The 22,620-nt window shown below is 39.4% G+C and overlaps 1 protein-coding gene across 2 annotated transcripts; it reads right to left on the bottom strand.

The window, feature by feature from the left end:
- Nucleotides 1-864: 864 nt before the first annotated feature.
- LOC139953045 (folliculin-interacting protein 2-like) lies at nt 865-22,238 on the bottom strand. Of its 2 annotated transcripts, XR_011787933.1 has the most exons (17): nt 22,006-22,238; nt 21,299-21,328; nt 13,906-14,023; nt 12,669-12,806; nt 11,825-11,982; nt 11,375-11,454; nt 10,601-10,675; nt 10,151-10,308; nt 9,771-9,977; nt 9,382-9,554; nt 8,475-8,592; nt 8,156-8,208; nt 6,389-7,921; nt 5,439-5,607; nt 4,349-4,552; nt 2,499-3,735; nt 865-2,382 (listed from the first exon to the last, which is right to left on the bottom strand). XR_011787933.1 is itself a non-coding variant. In XM_071952440.1 (16 exons), exons 1-16 carry the CDS (start codon nt 22,098-22,100, stop codon nt 3,520-3,522), a joined length of 3,525 nt encoding a protein of 1,174 aa, XP_071808541.1. In that variant the 5' UTR covers nt 22,101-22,238; the 3' UTR covers nt 865-3,519. The 2 variants fall into 2 exon arrangements, 1 of the variants encoding a protein (XP_071808541.1); XM_071952440.1 differs by having other exon boundaries at nt 865-3,735.
- Nucleotides 22,239-22,620: the final 382 nt, after the last annotated feature.

A 22,620-nucleotide genomic window follows, 5' to 3' on the forward strand; every position in this document is an offset into this window, starting at 1 on the left:
TCAAATGTAGTCTCCTGATACCTCACAAGAAAATACTATATGTGCGCTTCATGCGGGAGAGCGTTCGTTTCTAGTCGCAGCAGCAAAGATATGGAGTGGTCTGCCACATTACGTCCAGGCAGCTGTCACAACTGATACATTCAAATCAGCACTCAAAACACATCTGTTCAACATCCACAAATAATCATTGCCTTTGACGAGTATAATGACTATAACTTTTTTTGAGATATCGCGACGCAGTGCACCTGGAGCTAAGCTGACGAGGGTGCAGATTTTTTGAGCAAGCGCCACGAGCGCCTGCATTGGCGGATTACGGCGCTATATAAGACTTTGATTATTATTATTATTATTATTATTAATAGAAACAACCATTTTAAGCGCCTAATAAATGTTGTTTGTTATTTATTTGTTATATACTCGCCACCATGCATGTTAATTTCTATTATGGTATTTATGGAACGCGTTATAAATTTTAATCGAGATGTTATGTAGTGGATAGATGTTAAATTTAAATCGGGTATAAAGAATGGTTTTTATCCACATAGTGGATGTGTGTTAGCACTGTATACTCAGTACTTTCCCCGAGTCCTGTGAAAAAAAACACCCCAGGAATATTACTCGGGTGGGATTCAAAAACACGACCCTTGGAATTTAAGAGCAGTGTCTTACCAACTAGACCCCTGAGTTTGCCTTGTAGCTAGAGGTAATTCGAATCCTATGTTCTAGCAGCATGTACTGCAAATGATTTAATAGATGTTAAATTTGGTTTTTGCCCATATGTGTACGCACTGTATATTCTGTGCTCTCTCGAGTCATGTGAAAAAATATGTCATGGAATTATTAACCACACAAACAAAGTTCATAATATTGTAGTAATAATTTATTTATTATTTCAATGCCCATAATAACAGGCAACTTCATTTCCATTCCACCATTGTTAAATAATCACTTCTTTGTTTTCTTTTCTTTTTTAATACAAAAACAATCATAATTTTAATACTCTTGCCATCCTTCAGATGCTCTCATAAATAAGACATGTTTAAATTCAAAATTACACGATGCATAAAGAAAAATGTTGTATTGTAGCAAGGGGATGTTCTTGTCTTTCCCAGAAGTGAAGTCAAGTTCTTCCAAATCTTCATGACAAAATATTGGAAATTTGTTTAGTTGGTCTTAAAGGAAAAGACACCTCTGTCCAAAACTCTGTGTGTGTAGCTTTCAAATCATATGATGGTCTTGACTAAGGCCTTGGCTACTTGCTTCAGCTTTTGACCTTATCAATTGTAAATTTCTACTGTAGCATTTCAAGGGCACCAAGGCAGTTCCCAGGGGGCATGGAGGCAATTGCCTTTGTTGCCTTCATGGAGTATTCAGCCAGAAGGCCATAACCAGTCTGGATTGAAACTCATTATAACCCTTCTTTACGGGAAGATCCAAAATGGTCAACCCTGTAAATTACTAAAAGACGGCACACTTTGCCGATCTTAAAATTACAAAAACAATTTAATTAACCTTTTTACAAAATTTACAAACAGAAATATCGTTATGAACATTCAGCCAGCTGTGTTCGAAGTATTCCACTTTGTTATTTTAAAAAAAAGGAAAGAATAATTTAGAAATTATATATAAATTACACTTTGGCTAGTAAAAAAAAAAAACTTTTATAATTGTTTTTTTTTCTTCTTCTTCAGTAAACACATGTCAATTTCAATTTGTAGAGCTTCCAACAAAACTCAAAAATGCTTTTTAGTTTTGCAAAAAAATTCTCACATAATACCAAATTAATATGAACACTTGATCTCAATTTTTTCTAACAAACTGTACATCTTACAGCAGAAATCTTATCTTTACACTCATTCCACATGATATAAATAAATTTCAGTGATAATTAATATACAACCGACTTACAACTTTACAATAAGATTGCAGCATAATTGTTTCTGAGTAATTTACGACTTAAGATATTGAGCAGGGCAACAATCAATTTCTCCAGATTAACCTTAGCCCAATTCTATAGTTTTGCTTAGCGCATAATTCTGCGCTTACAATCACCCTCCTCCAATTACGAAGCAAGCACGAATTTCTGCACTAGCTGTGTGGGCAAAGAATGCCTTGTAACGTGGAGTGCGCAGATTAACCTTAGCCCAATTCCATAGTTTTGCTTAGCGCATAATTCTGTGCTTACAATCACCCTCCTCCAATTGGAGTCCGCATGCGCACAGGCAAAACATTCCCTGCTAACCCGTGAAATACGCTTGAAGTAAGCGTGGGATGCCCTGCTTCTGTAAGTGCTGATTCTTTACTTACAGTAAGCAGAGCCGTGAAATTTGGCCATGCCAGACATGAGCTACTAAGCGCGAAATGGCGCAGTGTGTGACAAACCTCTGAATTCATGGTTAGTTTTCGTTGAAAAAAAAAATGTCTTTCTTTCTTGGGCAAGCGTTCTGACATGCCAGACATGGACTACTACGCGCGAAATGACGCAGTGTGTGACAAACCTCTGTAATTCATGGTTAGTTTTCTTTGTAAAATGTTTTCTTTCTTTCTTGGGTGATGAGCGTTTTGACATGCAACCTGTCTATTGTTTCTCATCTCCTATTTGTCAGTGCCCTTGTGAATGTTTTATTCTGGCATCAGAATTAGACTGGGCATAGTCAAACATTAAGACCCGGTAAAGTGCGTAAATATTTTTTCCTTCACACATGAAACTTAAAGCAATGAACGTGGGCCAAAATGTTGTTCTGAAGAAAATGTCACTGTTGTGTGATTGCTGTACGCTCTCAAGGTATAGACAGAAGTAAATACTATTGAATACTTGAACAACTTAAATTTTCTGTATACATGACATAATTACAATTTTTATCAAAAGACTTCCAAATTTCCTGATGATTACATGTACATCTTTGAAGCATATCTATATTTTGTTGTAGCAGTCCTAAAGTGGAACTTATGCTTTGTGCGTGTCTGACATTTTAAAAAACATCTTATCTCGCTTGGATGAGCCCAGATGTACACACAAAACAAGTACCTGCCGAGATCATAGGTTTTAGCCAGAGGGTTAAGTTTAGGGTTGGGTGTCTATTGGACATCCTGTTTTGCAAGTGAACAATTCGGACACCCACTATTTCTTTTTTTTCAGCATGTTTTGGACACCCTTTTCCTAAAACTTGGCTTAAACCTTTTGTTGAGATGCAAAATTTTTGCATAGCATTTTCATGCAAGATACAATGTTCATGACAAATCGACATACTGAAACGCTGATTTCTCCTCTGTTTCTTTGCAATGTGTTGTCTAGTAATGCTCCCCCGACAACCCACTCAATCTCGGCTTCTGTCCCAATCACAGGGATGTGAGTGCAACGCCTTGCTTACATTTATTTATCTTTGGTTTTAAAAGCCCCTACTCTGCTATCTGGGGTGTTCCATATGATTTTCTCTTGTTTATTTCGTCATTTTTGTTTCTCTTAAAAAAAACCTGGATTTCTAAGTTTAAAAAATGAAGAAATAACATCAGTCTTCTTCATCTCTTCTCGAGGGTCTCCCACAACACGTTCTTGATGACATTTGGGGAGTGAACACTGAGTACGCTTAGGAGGAGGGGTAAATCGGAGGGCTCAAAGCCCAGGATGGCCGTCATCTCCTTAGGCCCAGCACGGGGGTTCTTGTCCAGATAGGCTGCTAGGGCGGTGCTCTTAAAGTATACCTCCTGGAGTTGGTCTTCCAGGTGCATAAGACACTGCATTGTGGAAAAGCAAGAAAAACCTTTTTAAAACTTGCAAATCAAAATGCACTTTCACTTATTTCTTAAAAACCAAACTACCAGTGAGCAACTGAACTATTCAACAGTTTTGATATGCAAAGGAGAAAGTCTTGGAGATTGCTTTTGGTCGAAGAAAAAAAGGCAACGAAGAAACTGGTCTGGTTGGGTCACAGGGTCAGAAGGAGGTAGAGTCTCACAAACACAATCCTTTGAGGGTGAAGCAAATGAACATGTGGAAGATAACATCATGGATTGGCTTCTTAAATAGTGCTTCAACATTTAGAGACCTACTCTTTTTTAATAGAACCATGTAATGGTTTACAGTATACTCTGGAAGGTATGTGGACTACGTTTGAAGTATGAAATCTACTCCTTTTCCATAGCACCATGTAATGGTTTACAAGGTGCTGTGGCGCATATTTGTTGCACAGGCTGTATACTCCTTTACGAGCTGAGATGGTTTAAGGAATGATTTACGGCCCAATGACCAGGGGTAGTAATGTGGAAACGCTTTGAGACGCCCTTTGGGTGTGAAAAGCACTATATAAAAAATGAATATTCTCAAGTCCTAAAAATTATAGCAACTTACAAAATCTGAGGGCATCCTGAGATGGCACATCTGACGGACCGACTCCATCAGGTCATGTACACACTCGGCAACGGACACTTCAAGGCCTAGAGGTTTCTCTGGGGACGGGCTGGTCCTCTCGCTGGATAGAAGCTCCACAGTCCACTTATCAGTGTCTGCCACAATGCAGACTGCTTCTGAAATGGCTTCATCGAGGACCGAGTTCTAGAAGGAGATGAAAACAGGACGACAGTTTTACAATTGAACATCTGGAGAAACATTAAGGACATTTTTTAATGGATTTCTTGATCTTTATCTTGATATGGTTGCATGGTTGGCTTGTGCATAAAGCGCTCACCTCTCACCAAGGTGACCCCGGTTCGATTCCCGGCCAGGGCCATATGCAAGTTGAGTTGTGCATTGGTTCTCTGCTGTGCCACGAGAGTTTTCAAGACTCGGGGGAAAAATCAAACACTTGCGATCTTGGCTGTGCTCCGTGGTCATAATGGGTTGATGTGGCTGGCAGCCTGAGGCGCCCTTGCATGCCTGCTTCTCGAACACGTTGTAGCCGCGTCCTTCGCAATTCAGCTCTTAGCTGCGTGTAAGGATGATTAGCCCCCCAAATCATATACATGTATATTGATCTTTTCTTGTCACTTTGTACACTGTGCTGAGATAATTGTATGTGGTGCACTTTAAACAATAAATGATTAGATTAGCTTAATATATAATAATTGAACAGCTCCTTGCTTACAACAACACTCAATGACGTCAGGTCAGGAGGGAGGAACTCCGAGCCGCTTTTATGCGCATCTATGAGTATACGTGTAACGGTTTTACGTTAACAGTTTTACATCAACGGTTTAACAGACAACTTGTTAAAATCCAAACCCTAGTATATCTCAAGGGTGTGCTGTAGAAACACCAGCTATCTACGTAGCTTTCTTCCAATGATTACATCCCTCCAAAGGAGTATAGTCGTACTTGGGTCCAAAAGTGCTTGGTCACTGGAATAAATGTCAACAAAATGTGCTGCAAGCTGAAATCAATGTGCAAGTATAAAGATGTCTGCGTGGTAGACTTCCGGAGGGTGAGTGGATTCTTGACTTACCTGTGAGGCTAGGACCAGGTCCGACAGCACCTGTTTCTTGTCTAGTTCAGGAACTCCATGCAGGGCCATATCTGGAACATAAGTCTGTGAGTATCCGCCGAGTAGAGATCGGCCAAAGTTGTCTACATAGGTCTCGCCAGGGTCAGTCTCAGGAGTAACTGGTTCGGTGCTAAAGGAGAAAGGTCACATGTGAAAGTGCGTTTTCTATATATCTTACGATTTGAGGCATTGCATGGTGAGGTATCAATATATTTGGTTTTTGGTAACACCATGTGTGTATCTTCTTGCCAGGAAGAATGTGTTCTTTAGAGAACTATCTTGCTATATATTCTACTACCACAGAGAAACATTTTCGGGAGACTTCTGAAAAGGTACTGCTTCTGCATTTTGTCTCTTATTTCAGCATGTAAAATGTATTTTAGTAACATTGTTTTACTCATTTCTCAAAAACTACAGCACCTCAGCAAGTAATATTTTTAGGTAAGCTTTCTATCATTATCTTCAAACGGTGTAAGTTTAATGTAAATCTGTGGTTATTATGTTTTGTGTTACAAAAGTTACCTAAATCCTTTAAAGCCATTGGACACTTTCAGTACACTGTATTGTCCAAAGGCCCACACTTCGTGTATCACAACTTATATATAAAATAACAAACCTGTGAAAATTTAGGCTCAATCGGTCGTCAGAGTCGGGTGTTGACATGACATGTGTTTAAAATAAATCCGTAATTCTCGCTATCGAGAATTTATATTGTTTTAATGTTTTCTCAAAAAGTAAAGCATTTCATGGAACAATGTTTCAAGAGAAGTCTTTGACCATTACCTTCTGTAAACCCTGTAAGTTATTTGTAAATCTGTGAACATTTTTTTGTCTTCTGTACCAAAAATATATAATGGCTTTAAGGAGGAATGTTATGAGTAACTCTTCATGAAGACCTTACTAATACTCACAATGCCATTGGAAGTTCTTCATGATCTACGAGTGTCCGATCACTGTAGCCTGACGACACACTAGAACCAGTGGAGAAACATCTCATATAAGTCCTGCACTTCTCTTGGCTTGTCTGGCGCCGAACTGGAGTTGTCTGCTGCCCTCTTGTGTCCTCATTGGAGAGCGGCCTGGCAAGTACATCATGCCTTCCTGAAGGTTCATGTTGATTGTCCACATACTGAGTGATGTGTGGTGACGATATCTGCTGCCCTCTTGTAGTTGCGTGCAGGCTAACAGATTCTTTCTGGTCTTTCCTTTCTGGAGGTATGTTCTCACTCGGCTTTTTCAGCTCCACCGTGGATCTGGCCTCGTTTCTGATCTGGGCGAACAAGGCTTCTTGGTGGGCACGCGCAAGGGGGCTGGTTAAGGGAAATCGTTTGTGTCGACGCACGGAAGGCGAGGATGAGTCTTCAGATGAGACAGTTTCAAAATGATCCGTCGAAGAGTCGTCAGTATCCACTCTGGAGTCACTTGGGGTTGTTGACCCTGAACAAGTAGAGTCTGTTGATTCCTGAACATTAGTTGGCGAGGTGTTTCCATTTGAAGACTGCCTAATCATTGGAGGAGTTGTTGCTAGTGTAGGTCTGTCGTGTCCTGGGCCACTCTTAAACAAGCTAAAGTCCTCTTTAGTTGTCTTTGTAGATGAATCCTGAAAACCATGATGTGTCGACTCCTCGACTCCGACACTTCTCCGCCCTACAGGAACAGAATATTCCAGCTTAGAGTCTAGCGACAGCTCATGGAAGGTCCTCGGGTATATTTCTGGAATCTGTCCAACCCCTTTATCCTGAAACTCTAATCCCGCTGGTGCACTCATACCAACCGCAGCAATGCGCTCACGCCGAGGGCAGACAGGCTCGATATCCTTTGGATGTATGTAAGGCACTTGGACGAGGTCTTCTGGTTGTTTAGGTTCAGCTTCAAGCGACTCTGACTGTTGTCCGTTCGCATCCGAGGCCTCTGAAAGGATCATCTGAAGATCTGGATAAAGACTTCCAGATAGAGGTCTTTCCTTAGTAGATATTGTTCCAGATGTATCTCTGATACTCTCTGTGGCTACTGGAGAAATTCCAACAGTTTTAATTGACTCCATGGCGGTGAAATCTTCTTTCCCTCCTGTATTTGAATCATCTTCTTCCACCTGTTGGGAATCTAGCAACCTCTCTAAGGAACTCTCTAACCCACTATCAGCGGAATCACACAGCGTCATCACCCCCTCCGATTTCGTAATGGCAACCTCTCTACTGCCATCATCATCTAAAGGAGCTCCCCCTACGGCTGTTTTATGCACCTCTTCCATATCTAGAGACTGCAAGTCAAAGTTGTTGTACTCCATGTAGATCTGCTCTCTCTGTTCGGGGATTTCGTGAACCTCGCTGCATCGGATGAAATAGCTGAGAATGTAGAGTAGACGGCAGACGACATCGGCACGGCGGCCAACAATGACTGTCTTGGCGACTTTACAGGGGTAGCCGATTGCACCAAACATATCCCTGTAAGAAGGGGGAAGGGACGTAAACGAACTAAAGTCAGTCGACCAATTAATAACACTCCCCTGAAAAAGGCTTAGACCTTTATTGCTATACTTTCCACATATCTCAACAATACATAACCCCCAAAACTGAACGATTTTTTAAGAAACTTTATTACATGTGAACAAATAAAACATTGCTCTGTCTTACTCCCTAAACTTTCTCACAAGATTATTGTAAAAAATTAAAACTTACCCCAGCTGGGCCCAGAGGGGGTTGTAGGGATGGGACTTGGCGAGCAAATCCAGCTGTAATTAACATAAATACATATCATAAATACAAAATCATTTTCATCTCCTCAGCTGAGGTCTCAAATTCAATTCAAAAACGTTACTGAGAAATGACTTTTATCTCAAAAACTACTTCGTTACTTCAGAGGTAGCCGTTTCTCACAATGTTTTATACTATCAATAGCTCTCTATTGCTTCTTACCAAGTAGATTTGTATGCTAACAATTATTTTTAGTAATTACCAGTGCCTTTTGAAAACAAAATGAGATTCTGAGTGGACTTACAAGAATTGAGGAGTGTTTGTCAAGGTATGCACGGCTTGGCGCTGCCTCAGCCGGCATGACCGTTGGAACCCAGGCAAGATGGTGCATTAATACTGCTGTTAACAGACGACTGAAGAAACTGCAAAGAAAAAAAAACAAAATAATGGTCATAAGAGATTTGAGTTGTGCAACTTCCTTCTTACGATAGGTAAAGAATTAAAATATTAATTTTGGTTTTACCCTTATACACCGATGTGTGTTAGCACTGTATACTCAGTACTTTCCCGAGCTCTGTGAAAAAAAAAAACCTAGGCATATTATTAATTTTTTTGGTTTTTACCCATACACCGATGTGTGTTAGCACTGTATACTCAGTACTTTCCCGAGCTCTGTGAAAAAAAAAAAACCTAGGCATATTATTAATTTTTTTGGTTTTTACCCATACACCGATGTGTGTTAGCACTGTATACTCAGTACTTTCCCGAGTCCTGTGAAAAAATATCACAGACATGTTACTCGGGTGGGATTCGAACCCACGACCCTTGCAATTCTAGAGCAGTGTCTTACCAACTAGACTATCGAGGTTGCCCGGCAGCTAGAGGCAGTTCGAATCCTATGTTTCGGCAGCGGGTACCGCAACGATATAATAGGTGTTAAATTTGCATCGGGGATAAAGAATATTAATTTTGGTTTTTACCCATACACCGATGTGTATTACTCTAGGCATATTACTCGGGTCGAGTTCGAACCCACGACCTTGCAATTCTAGAGCAGTGTCTTACCAACTAGACTACCGAGATTGCCCGGTAGCTAGAGGCAGTTCGAATCCTACATTTAGGCAGCAGGTACCGCAACGATTTAATAGATGGATACTTCAACAGGATAGTTTATCTAAAGTGTGGATGGAATGAACTCGACTCCTACTCACAAGTTTGTCTGTTTGCTGTTGTGGATCTCCAGCTCTGTATGTAACTCATGCATAAGATGCTCACAAAGATGACCCCTCTGCATTTGATAAGTCATCATATTCAACCAGATAGGACGCTGGATGCGAGGGGCGCAGTATAAGGAGTACACAGAGGAACGGAACTCGTATAGAGCCTGTATGGATGGGATGGAGAGAAGAAACAAACATTGATTAAAGACAGTGGACACTAATGGTAATTGTCAAAAACCAGCTGTCTCACTTGCTGTCTTTCAACATGTGCATAAAATAACAAACCTGTGAAAGTCTGAGCTCAATCGGTCATCCAAGAACCAAAATGATGAGATCTTGTTTTTTAATGTCTTTTTATTTTTTATATTATATTGACTAACCTCCATAATTGGGGTGATGAACATCCTTCGCTGATGGGTAAGAGCTTTCTCCACAGCTCTTGACATCCTCAAGAAGTGTCCCTCAAACAGCGTAAAGTGAGAGAAGAAGAATGTCTGGAAATGTCTTCTTTTCTCCAGCTCGGTCTCGTCAAAGAGCGTGACGACCACGCCCACACCTATCTTGGGGTGGCGTCTTCGATTCATCGGCTGCAATTAACAAGAATTCACATCAATGTTTACTCTTTCCTTTATTTGTCTATTTTTTTCTTCGAGAAAGAACTAATGTAAGTTTGCATATACCAGCATTCTCCCTTAAAGCCATTGGACACTTTCGGTAAACAGTATTGTCCAAGTCCCACACTTCGTGTATCAGCCTTTACCTCATCAACATTTAGGAGAGTTTCAGAGGATTTACGTCGGACTCCGTGCTCCATGCTGGTAACCTGGTTCCGCATCCATCGTCGATGGAGGCTGTTGGATTGGTTGCTGGATACACTACTTCCAGGTGATGGAAACGGGGTCAAGAAACTGCTGGAGCCTGTCAGGAGGTCAAAGTTGAAAGGTCAGTAACAAATAAGGATGGTATAAAGTAATTAAACAAACAACTTTAAAAGAAACGTATCGGAACAGTAGAAATTTAAAAGTATATTGTTTGTCATCTCCCTCCGACGATGTATGTACAGTATGTTGCTAATTTTGTGAATGTTTCTCTTACATTTATTGGTTCATCTATTTGCATAATGTCAGAGTTCATTGACAAAGGTTCAAATTTAAAGGTATTACAGAGGATTGTTATTAACTTCAGTACCGCTGAGAGAAAACGGACTTACTTGAAGCTACTCCACTATCATCATCTAAAGTGCTGTAGGATGCAGCAGTGGGAACGGCTACAGGTAGACTATGGGCTGTATGGAAGGAAAGATTAAATATGGTCTTGTTACACATGGTCTTATTCATCTCACGGTGCGTTGTGGCCGAGCTGTCTACTGCATCATGGTTCACTTGTCTCCTTTAGCAAGAAACTAAAGTGTATTGTCTTGGATTAACCCCCTTAGGGCTAATTCAAGCAGCTTGGTGTTTTATACTCCCAGGGAGTTGAGAAAGTTAAAGGAATGGTCTTAAAGTATGCCTGAGTGATAATAATAATAATAATAACCCGTTTTTTATATAGCGCTTTTCACACCCAAAGGGCATCCCAAAGCGCTTCACATTATTACCCCTGGTCACTGGGCCTTCAATCACTCCTTTAACCATCTCAGCTCCCTGGTGGGGAGTATGCAGCCTGTGCAACATTAATATGCGCTACTCGGCTAAATCAACCACAAGAACCATCTCTGCCCTCATAGGTACCCATTTACCCCTGGGTGGAGAGAAGCAATTATAGTTAAGTGTCTTGCTCAAGGACACAAGTGTCACGACCGGGATTCAAACCCACACTCTGCTGAACAGAAGCAGCAGAGCTTGAGTTTGGTGCTCTTATCCGCTTGGCCACGACACCCCAGGATGAACAGGGATAATAATTGATCTAACCACTAGGGTATGTGTGCTATACGGGAACCAACTATTATTATCATTTTTGAACAGATAAACACATTCTTCCTTACCAATTGACTCGGTGGGTTTATTACTACGTGGGACCATCATGTCCACTGGGGCAAGACTTATGTTATCCCTTTCTGGATCTCTGTAAAGAAGAAAAAATAATGATGAATAATGACTTGCAGTTTTCTCAGATGAAAAAATGTATCTCATGTGCATAATTGTATTATACTTTCAAATGTAGAGTCACCAATTTGTGAAAACTTGTGATAGTTTCGCCAATAAGTCAGCATTTCCCCTTGCCAAAACCAGTCTAATTTTTAAGAGTGACGTAAGTAAGCAATTGTGTCCAATTGTGCAGTATAAAGTCCAAGTTTCTGCTGAGCATACAAACTCGCTTAGCACTGAAGAGTCTAGCAAGCAATGGCTCACCAGCTACCATCCCATTCAAAAGTCGAGTGGGTTTCCCGCCAGTGTTTATTAACCACTATTCATCAGCTTAGCAGAATACTTACACATTTTCCTTTGGTCGTAGCACAAACACCTGGGATAGCATGAGTTCAGACGGTGATTTGATGGTGTGAACTTTGACCGATGACCCTCGATACGACATTGCTACAGACCCATACATCATTTCCCCCAGGAGTTTTACATCGGAACTTGGGCGCAAAAACTGGTAAATTTAAAGAGAAAGATGATGAATTATACAGGATTTCAGCCCTTGAAATAACTTTCCCCATAGAAGTGCCCTTTACCCGAGTAAACCTGCTGTGCCTTTAATTTGCCAACTAATTATTACATTATTCATTACTTTTATATTTGTTATTATTTAATAAGGGAATCAATGTGTGGTGAAGAGGTTTTCAACTGGTGGTTTAAACCAAACGAGGCCTGTTTTTTCATAATTTTACCATGATGAAGGGAATGCTGTGCGAGTCGCGCGTATCGCGTGATGTGGCACAACTGTCCAGGTCGTTGCTCTCGACCAATAGGAATGAAGAAACTGTCATATAAGCACAGGTGCAAACTCGCATGTCACGTCCATGTTTCAACAATTTTTTACTGGTCACAAACAAAGGTTTATACTAACCCACGTGACGCACTCTCCACCAATAGGAATAGCGAAACTGTCTGAGGTATTTATGAATGTCAAATTGTGCGAATGGAAATAAACCAAACAAAGAAACAGACAAACCTGAAATAAAGTTGGATTTGAAACTTTGCACGGTGGAAATGAGAATAAAAAGGTTTGGGGTAACTGAGTTGGGGTGGTTCTGAAAACAACCGTTGGTTTAAACTCAACATTTCGATCAATATTCTCTGATCATCTTCTGGTGAAAATTACTTGAAATTACTCACTGTGTATTTGCTGTTGACATCTCCATTTGGTCCTGGGACGCCTGACCCTTGTAGGTGGGCATTAACCGATGACGAAAGATTGTTCTTACTTCCGAAAGAACAGCTAAACCTGCACTGGTTTCCCTTGCCCGCAGATGACTGATGAAAAAGAATTTTTAATAAGTTGAATCAATTCCTGTCCATACCAGACATTTTAAATGTCAAGAAATGAAAAGTTTAAATCAGTGGACACTTGGTTATTACTCAAAATAATTATTAGCATAAACCTTTCTTGGTGACGAGTAATGGGGAGAGGATGATGGTATAAAACATTGTTAGAAACGGCTCCCTCTGAAGTGACATAGTTTTTTAGAAAGAAGTAATTTTCAACGAATTTGGTTTCGAGACCTCAAGTTTAGAATTTGAGGTCTCGAAATCAACCAATGAAACGCACACAACTTCGTGTGACATGGGTGTTTTTTCTTTCATTATTATCTTGTAACTTCGACAACCAATTGAGCTCAAATTTTCACAGGTTTGTTATTTTATGCATATGTTGAAATACACCAAGTGAGAAGACTGGTCTTTGACAATCATCAATAGTGTCCACAGCCTTAAATCCCCTTGAGGTGATCCCTCTCTTGCTGCCTCCCCGGTGTGATCCCTAGCTACGCGACAGTTCATGGTTGTATGGCTTCTGACGGGCGCCCTCGGGTTTCCCTTAACTACTCAATTCTCGTTATGCTAATAGCTCTAGCTATTATATTCTTTTTGTTTTACTTTGTTAATTTTTTTGTTGCTGTTCTTAGATGAATTCTTCATGTTGTGCTTAGCTACATTCCTCTCACTGTGCTAAGCTAAGTTCCTTTTGTTGCTATAACCCTCTTGTTGTGCTAAGCTAAGTTTCTCTTTTTGTGCTAAGTTCCTCTTGTTGTGCTAAGCTACAATCCTCTCGTTTGCTAAGCTAAAGTTCCTCTTGTTGTGCTAAGCTACAATACTCTCGTTGTGCTAAGCTAAAGTTCCTCTCGGCTAAGGCTACAATACACTCATTGTGCTAAGCTAAGTTCCTCTTGTTGTGCTAAGCTTCAATCCTCTCGTTGTGCTGAGCTAAATTCCTTTGATGTGCTTAGCTATACTTTTTTTAGTGATTAGGTAATTCGAAGTAGGGAACAGTGTATAATGTCCACTGGTAATCCAAATTTGCTAACCAATTTGTTTCATTTATGCTAAGCTTGATGATTTTGGTTCCTAATCTTACCTCCACTTTCTGCTCATTCTTCTTGATGGCCTTGGAGTCAAAGAGAAGTTTACGTCCCTCTCCTTCGTTGAAAACAAGAAGTCGGATCTGATTCTTGTCAAATTCAGGGGCTTGCCAACTGTACAAAGAAAACAGAAAAAAACAAACCATGTAAGCATCAATTTCATAGAGCTGTTTAAGTTCTTTTCATCGTCCTACTATCTACTCGGTGTAAGAGAAATCCCTAGAATTCCGAAAAATCTAGTCTGCAGTAGTGATTATATAGCTAGCAAGTAAGTAAACAGGGCCCAATTTCATGGTTCTGCTTACCGCCGAATTCTGGGCTTCCGATCACGATTCCCTGCTTATGTGCAAGCGCCGAATTTCTGCGCTAGCCTTGTAAGCGTAGAATGCCTAGTAACGTGGAGTACGCACGCGCAGACGCCAAAATTTGCCTCTAACTCGTGAAATAGGCTTGCTGTAAGCACAGAATTCCCTGCTTCCGGCAAGCCTATTCTGTGCTTACGGTAAGCAGAGCCATGAAATTGGGCCCAGATGGTGTTACAGCAAACCAACTATGCAGATGCCAAAGAACTGAAAATTCAATGTAAAGAGACCAATAACTGCATGGCAACTCATAATAAAACTGAAAATAATAAAGACTTGTAGTATGCGCACACATCCTGCTGGGTGTTCAAGGAGCAGTAAAACCAGATACAAACTAAAAGTAAAACAGACTTAACAAAATTAGTCCACTTTATTCCATCCAGAAATCTCATCCATGGTAGATCATACAATGTTACCTGGAACATGTCCGCGACATGGAACTTATCGTCCATCCATCGGGAGCGTCAAGATTTGATGAGAAGCCAACTCTCGTAAGTCTTCCTAGGAGATTCTTCAACGACTCCCATCGACTCGGCTGCGCATTATATAGCGCCCTCTGCCTATCGTCCCTTTTGATCATTGTCGTTGTTTAAGAACCGAAACTTTTGACTTATTGCGTGTTTGAACGGTCAAGAAACCATCAGGCACTGCAGCTCCTTTTTTGTTTTTGTCTGGGTACAAGAATACTATCAAATTTGTTCCCATAAGGCCAGCCGTATAAAACATTGTGTTCCCAGCAAAGTTTTAGGAAGAAAACACCACCCACTTTAAAAAGTTTGTTTTCCATAAATAAAATTGCAAACTAACAAAATAAACAAGCTTGCTGAAAATACTTTCACAATGCACCAACTCAAAATGACTAAATCATTTATTTATTAGTCAAACTGCGACACCTAAGGAGTCAAGTATTTGATATAAGTAACACCAGGAAACAAGATTTTCTAGCGAAGATCTGGAAAAGTTGTGGCTTGGTGCCAGCCTCTAATGTGACTCAGAGGCACGCGACACAGATCGTTCACTGAGTAACGACGCTGATTGCTCCGTTTTATGTGGAAGTGCGGCGACTGGCAAAACAGAGAGAAGTGGGATGTGGGTTGTGGGTTGAAGGAGGGGAGGGGGGGTGGTGAGGGTGTAATGACTCGTTTGGCAGAGACGAGGAAATCCCCACTTTGACTTTGAAGTCATTCAACCTCTGGTTTGCTGTGTGATGAGACACATAGCTCAGCCGATAATCATTGCAGGTGCAAAGTTACTGTACAGGCCAAATTTCAAACAGGCTTAAAAAAATTCTGCTTAGCAGAATACCAGTTACAGGTTAATACAATTGACGTGGTATTTTGGCTGGTAACCTTATTCAAAGCATAGTTTTTGTTGTGCTTAGCTGCTTTGAGTGCTTAACCTATGAAATTGGGCCTACTTAAAATAAAAATTACAATTTCCTCATAAAGTAACTTTTACCAAGGAGTAAATGCCTTGATGGCCTTCCCTTTTCAAAAGCGAAGCATGCAGGCCTGTGTACATGTGACATGATGATAATCTTGACACTCATGGGGTGACAGGTCTTTTTCTTCAGCTGCGCCACTCATCTGGAAACTCACTACCACTTAATCTTAGATCTTGTCTTTGTCCAACAACATTCAAATCTCTTCTCAAAACTTATCTTATGTCACAGGTTTTCAAGGACTAATTTTGTTGTCTGTTTTTCTTTGTTTTGTTTTGGTTTTACTGCGCGTTGAACACCCAGCAGGGTAGATACGTGCGCATTACAAGTCTTAATGTTATTATTTATTATAATTATTATTATTATAATTTGGCATGAAAGTCAAAGGATCCACCAATGCCACATCAAGGCAAAAGACAAGACATACAATGGTCGTCCTGCATAGGATGCAATGGATGCACTAAGGCTTGTTTGACCTCCCCTGGTGTGGTCCTTCAACTCACAACACTGGATGAAAACTCCAACAGTTCACCTTGAAATCCATTCATCGCCAACAATCAATGCAAAACTAACCCCACCTTCCTTTACAAAACCCCAAAACATATATTGACCAAGTAACCTTTGCTGTCAAATAATGACCTTGCATATTCCAGGGCAATTCCTGACAGGCAAGTTACAACACTGGTCTTACTTAGGGGAAGTTTTACATTTTGTGTCTTAATTTGGACATAGGGGAAGTTTCACATTTTGTGTCTTAATTTTGAAATAGGCATATATGTACATATATGGGAAGTTTTTTATTTTGCGTCTTAATTTTGACATAGGGGAAGTTTTACATTTTTTTTCTTCATAATTTGGACCTAGAGCATATTCTACCTTTCGCCAAGCTAGTAGTAAAAAAGCAGGACAGTTCTTTTCAGAACTAAGAAGTCTCCCGAACAATCCAAAAAATTTACTCTGCGGTACTAGTAGAATACAACAAGACAGTTCTCTAAAAAACGAACTCTACCTGGCAAGTAGACACACACAATGTGTTACTGCAGATCAAATATAATTAATACCTCACCATGCAATGCCTCAAACCACATAGACATAGGGGAAGTTTTACATTGTGTCATAATTGGGCCTAGCCTAACATTGTAACTTGGAGAGTTGTTTTAAAAACAAAGCCGGCTGTTAAACAAGTTTTTAGTTGGCTTCCTTTCTCCATATATCAAGGTTGATCAAAATCATCAGACAGTACTTTCTCCATAAAATATCAGATTTAATGTTGTCTTCCGTTAAGTTGTGTCTGCAGGAAGTCTGGGCCTGGTGGCTCTTTTATAAGTATGTGATTTCACAGGTTACATGGCCTATTACGTACATGCAGCTATTTAAAAGCATCTCTTGGTGTCCAAGGCCAACTATGTTCTCAATTTGCCCAAATCCAACACATCCTACACAGTAGTGTGCTCACTTAAAGGCAGTGGACACTATTGGTAAATACTCAAAATAATTATTAGCATAAAACCTTTCTTGGTGACGAGTAATGGGGAGAGGTTGATGGTATAAAACATTGTGAGAAACGGCTCCCTCTGAAGTGCCATAGTTTTTGAGAAAGAAGTAATTTTCCACGAATTTGATTTCGAGACCTCAGATTTAGAACTTGAGGTCTCGAAATCAACCATCTAAACGCACACAACTTGGGTGACAAGGGTGCTTTTTTTCTTTCATTATTATCTCGCAAGTTCGATGACAGATTGAGCTCAAATTGTCACAGGTTTGTTACTTTATGCATATGTTCAGATACACCAACTGTGAAGGCTAGTCTTTGACAATTACCATTAGTGTCCACTGCCTTTAAGCAATAGCAGTACACAAACCATGTATGGAGGAATGTGTGTGGTTGATACAACCATGGAGGAAGAACCAAGAATCATGTGCTGATCAATTATTGTCAATGTCCCAGGTTTGACCTTGGCTCCACATTTTGACTGTTTACACTGCCAACTCTCCCGGATTTTAAAGAAAGAAAGTTTCCTAAAAATTAACCATTTATTGAATAGCTCTATTAAAGGGTCTATGTACATTTTGTAGGACAAAAAACACAATGTCCACAGATTTACACCAAACTTACACGGTTTGAAGATTTAGATAGTAGAAAGCTTCCCTGAAAATATTACGTGCTGAGGTGCTGTAGTTTTGGGGAAATGAGTAAAACAATGTCAAGAAAATAAAATCTCTAGCATGTAAAAAACGTATTTTCATGACATTGTTTAACTCATTTCTCAAAAACTACAGCACCTCAGTAAGTAATATTTGAAGGGAAGCTTTCCACTATCATTATCTTCAAACCCTGTAAGTTTTATGAAAATCTGTGGACATTTTGAAAAAGTACCCAAATCCTTAAACTAAGGCTTTACGTTCATTGCTACATGTACACACAGTAGTGTGCTCACGTGAGCAATAGCAGTACACAAACCATGCATGGAGGAATGCGTGAGAGATACCACACACATCATGTGCTGATGATCATAGTGCATTTATAGCAATGCCCCAGGATTGACCTTAGCTCTACGTATTGACTATACACACTGCACACAACATGCACAGGGCTAGCTGTCAATTCTCCCTGATTCTGCAGAAAGAAAGTTCCCTGAAAATAACCCATTCTTACCACGTTCTCATGAATAAATTTCACAATCTCTCTAAATATGGAAACTTTTCCCTAATTTTAGGTTGAATCTAATTCTTAATACCTCACTGGTTGTTGTACAAGATTTCCCTGATATAACTTTCAATTTAAATCATGTATTAAGCGCCTTGAAGACCTTGTTGATATACGTGCGCTTTAAGACTTTGATATTCACTACAATGCAAATGTACAGCACAGGGGAATCTTTAAGTACCCCTTTCACAAGGCAGCAATTTAGCAGGGGTTCCTTGCTTTATTTTAGCAAGGTTGTGACATTTTAAAATTTACACAGGACAAAACTGTTTCGCCTCTCCAATGTCCCAAGCTTTATTTTCGCAAGGTTCTGACTAATTAAAATTTGCACGCAGGACAACAAGTGAAATCTTCTCAAACATTGTTAGATTTTGTAGCAAGGAACATTAGTTATTTTTTGGTGTTGTGTATGTATAAATGTGGATCCAAAAGAACACAGAGCCCCTTTCACAAGGCAGCAATTTAGCAGGGGTCCCAAGCTTTATTTTCGCAAGGTTCTGACTAATTAAAATTTGCACGCAGGACAACAAGTGAAATCTTCTCAAACATTGTTAGATTTTGAAGCAAGGAACATTAGTTATTTTCTGTTGTGTGAATGCGTAAATGTGGATCCAAAAGAACACAGTCAAGGAGCTGTGACATGTTCAGAAATTGATGTCAAAGACAGCCAGGATCTTAACTACACTATTTTACAGTTTTTATGTGACTGATTGTTCGCATCTCATCATCATCATCAGTAGACTGCACAGCAGGCGGACACAAGCTTTTCCCATTCGCTCCCGTCTTGTGCTATTCTTCGAATCTCAAGCGGGGAGAGCAGAAAACCCGGGGAGACTAATCAGGGTACAGCAGGCGCTGACGACCTTATTTTGCGCCGGCCATGCAATGGGGAGTACAGAGCGTAGATGTTGAGTGGGCGAGTTATGTAGGAAAATTGACTAACAATGCACAAGTACAGAAGAATTCTTTAAGGAAACCAAGTTCCAGACCGAGTTGAATAAAAAGTAAACAATGGCTTGACAACAAAGGCCATTTGAGGAAGTGCTAGTATTCATGCACGTTGAAAATCATGACTAACTGTCATAATATACAAACAAAAAAATTTGGAAACCCCCAAACATTTATTTGTGCACTCATGTGTAAACAAAACATGTTCAAAAACACTTATAATACGGAATATTGTTAACTGTTTATTCTAAATGTTCCACACAATTAATATATGTTGACGTTTTATATCAACGTAGGCCTACATGAATTGTTTCATTTTCTCAATTTTTTTTTTTTTTTTCACCAAGATGATGCCTCAAAGTGAATTGAGTCTACTAGTTAAGCTTGGGTGATATCGATTTATTTTATTCACGATATATCGCCGACAGTATATCGCGATATTCGATATAATCGCGATTAATTAAAATTGACATCATCAGTCTTCAAACTCCAAGTAAAAGTTGTAGAAGAGACAGTCATAGCATAAGAGAGGTGTTCTAATGACCTATTCTTCTGGTTTTACTCCAAACCTATGGGGTGCAAGATGTCTCAGCTAGCAATATATACATCGCGATATTTAATCGATATTGCGATATATCGCGATTATCGCGATTATTGTGATATATCGCGATATATCGCGATATATCGATATTTCAATTAAAACCAAATCCATCCGATATCGAAATCGTTTCCAAATTAATATCGCGATATTCGATAATATCGTGATATCGCCCAAGCTTACTACTAGTTATTCTATTTTGTGTGTGCGTATGTCTTGGGTCTGTTTGTTCTCAGGTTTTTTTTTCTCTCTATTGAGCGAGGTGCAGTGAGAAGAAAGCCTTTAAATAAGTTCCTTAGCTTCTAGAGCAATCCCTCAGGCCTTCACCTCTGCTTCAGTGTTGTGTCTGAGTTTTGTCTTTTTTTCCTCAGGTACGTCTCGTTTCCAGATTCACCCATTTGCTCCATCTTCCCCCATTGTTTTATTTTAATGTACCTATTTTAATTGTTAAGGCCTACTGACTCGCCTGCTATATTTTCAACAACAAAAAAATGAAAATAATAAAAACATAACAAATTTACAGACAAACCCAAATGTTATAATCGCAAAATGATTATTAGGGTGCAAATATCAAGAAGATCACATGACAACAAATAAAAGACTGGATTCTTATCCGGAACAATCACAACATTTTTTTGTTGACTAAAAAATGATTACAATCTCATCTGTGAAATCACAATAAACCCCTAACATTACATTACAATCGATATCATCACAGTAATATTTACATTTATATAATAAGGCAATGTTCAGACTTGACATACTAAAAAAAAAAGGTTTAAATTCCAAAGTACTCCTTATGACTTGACCTAGACTATGTACTAGTCCTCTGTTAACAATAGGTGAGCTAGACCCTATAGCTTGGCATAATTTAAACATGTAATTAAAAGGATCCAACAGCAGTGTGAAAATGTTATCAATGAAGGGGCTGATGGAAAGTCTATGGGAATAGTTTGAAGGGATCTATGGGTGCGTTCGTTTAGCTTCCCTGGGTCAACCCCGGTGTGTGACAGGTTTTTTTCCAGGACGATTGTGGGTAATTATCTGCACATGATCGTCCTGGAAAAAAAACACGTCACACACCGGGGTCGACCCAGGGAAGCTAAACCAACACACCCAATAATGATGACATAAGTTTTATGCAAAAATTGTGGAATTTAGTCGACAATGAAAAAAGTGGCCCGGGCAGGCGACGGCGCACCTGTTTTTAATTTGAAGATTGACCATTGTGTATGTGACTCTTGCCATGTAGAGACAGGAAACTTTTTTGAGGGGAGTGGGGGATGGCGGAGTTGGGCATCTGGAAAAGTTGACAGAATTTTGAAAGACTTACCTCTTGTGTGATGTTAGAAGCTCCGGTGAACTGTTATGTTAAACAAACAAAAATGAACAAATAAATAAATAAATAAATAAATATATGAGTTTTAAAATAATAAAATAAAATAATAAAATCAAATAAAAAATGTAAAAAAATCCATTTAAATATAAGTAACTCAATAAAAGTAAAATAAATAACTGTATCATAAAAAAAGTACTTTATCAGGTCAGAATTATTGTTTGTGCCGCTGTATGTGGTACTCCTGAAATGAACAATGTTTTGGCAAAAATTACGCCATGGCTGTTAAGTATGAAAGGTTTGTCCACATCTGTTGAAATATTTACTACTATCAATTTATGTGATGATGTAAATAATGTTTGATCCAAAGGAGTAACAAATATAACATTGTTATTGGACAAGTTTATTTGATGTCCCAGCTTTGAAAATAAACACCCAAATTACCAACAATTTGGTTTAAAAATGTGAGCCAGATTGGGACAACAATTTACAAACAAATGAAGTTGAAAACTGTACTCTTTTGGATTTGGGCTTTTGTTGGGGTGTATTAAATATTAATTGAATGTAACTATATTTCTACTGACGCTCTGGTCAATCTGGAGTGTACACTACTGACAATATTATTACGCATAAATAAATTAAATTTCCGTCAATAAGCATTTTTACTTCATGATAAACAACAAATTAACAATCCCTAAACTTACGAGAAATTGTAGTCCTTCTTGTGCGACCGAAAAGTCCATCTTCCATTCCGACATTTCTTGTCTTTATGCGGGAAAATCCGTCGATACAACGCCATCTTGATGATATCATGGCCTTTGGGACGCTCAGATCTCTAAAAAATGTGATGAATATCTTTCAGGAAACATCTCCTCGTTTGTGGTGTTCATGATTGTGGATACAACAGTCTCACATTGACTTGTCATCACTATTTTCACTGAAATGTCTCAACTATTGTTTTGCAACGTCGCTGTGAATCACATGACGTGCACGATTGTGTCAGTGTGTGTGGGATAAGGTAGTCTGCACACTCAATCTTACGAATCATATACCGCTATATTTGTACTTGTAGCGTCGCGGTACAATACTTTGAGTCTTTCATTGAAAACATGTACCTGGACGTCTCACACTATTAGTGCACCTAGGTATTATCGTAGTAGTAGGAACCATCCTAGTCGTGGTCACGAGACGGCTTTACCAACCGCTTAACTGCGGTGCAAGTGAAGGTCAAACTTTAAAGCCATTGGACCCTTTCGGTACAGAAAAAAAAAAAAGTTCACAGATTTACAAATAATTTACAGGGTTTACAGAAGGCAATG

The sequence above is a fragment of the Asterias amurensis genome, chromosome 21 (genome assembly GCF_032118995.1).
Source record: "Asterias amurensis chromosome 21, ASM3211899v1".
Classification (NCBI taxonomy): domain Eukaryota; kingdom Metazoa; phylum Echinodermata; class Asteroidea; order Forcipulatida; family Asteriidae; genus Asterias; species Asterias amurensis.

Bases quoted from the DNA above. Each gene is read 5' to 3' on its own strand.
- LOC139953045 (XM_071952440.1), bottom strand. From the start codon at position 22,100: ATGGCGTTGTATCGACGGATTTTCCCGCATAAAGACAAGAAATGTCGG. The intron at 10,676-11,374 runs GTAAGGAAGAAT...CCTTCCATACAG, and splicing joins TAAACCCACCGAGTCAATTG to CCCATAGTCTACCTGTAGCC. The intron at 8,209-8,474 runs GTAAGTCCACTC...TGTTAATTACAG, and splicing joins ACAAACACTCCTCAATTCTT to CTGGATTTGCTCGCCAAGTC.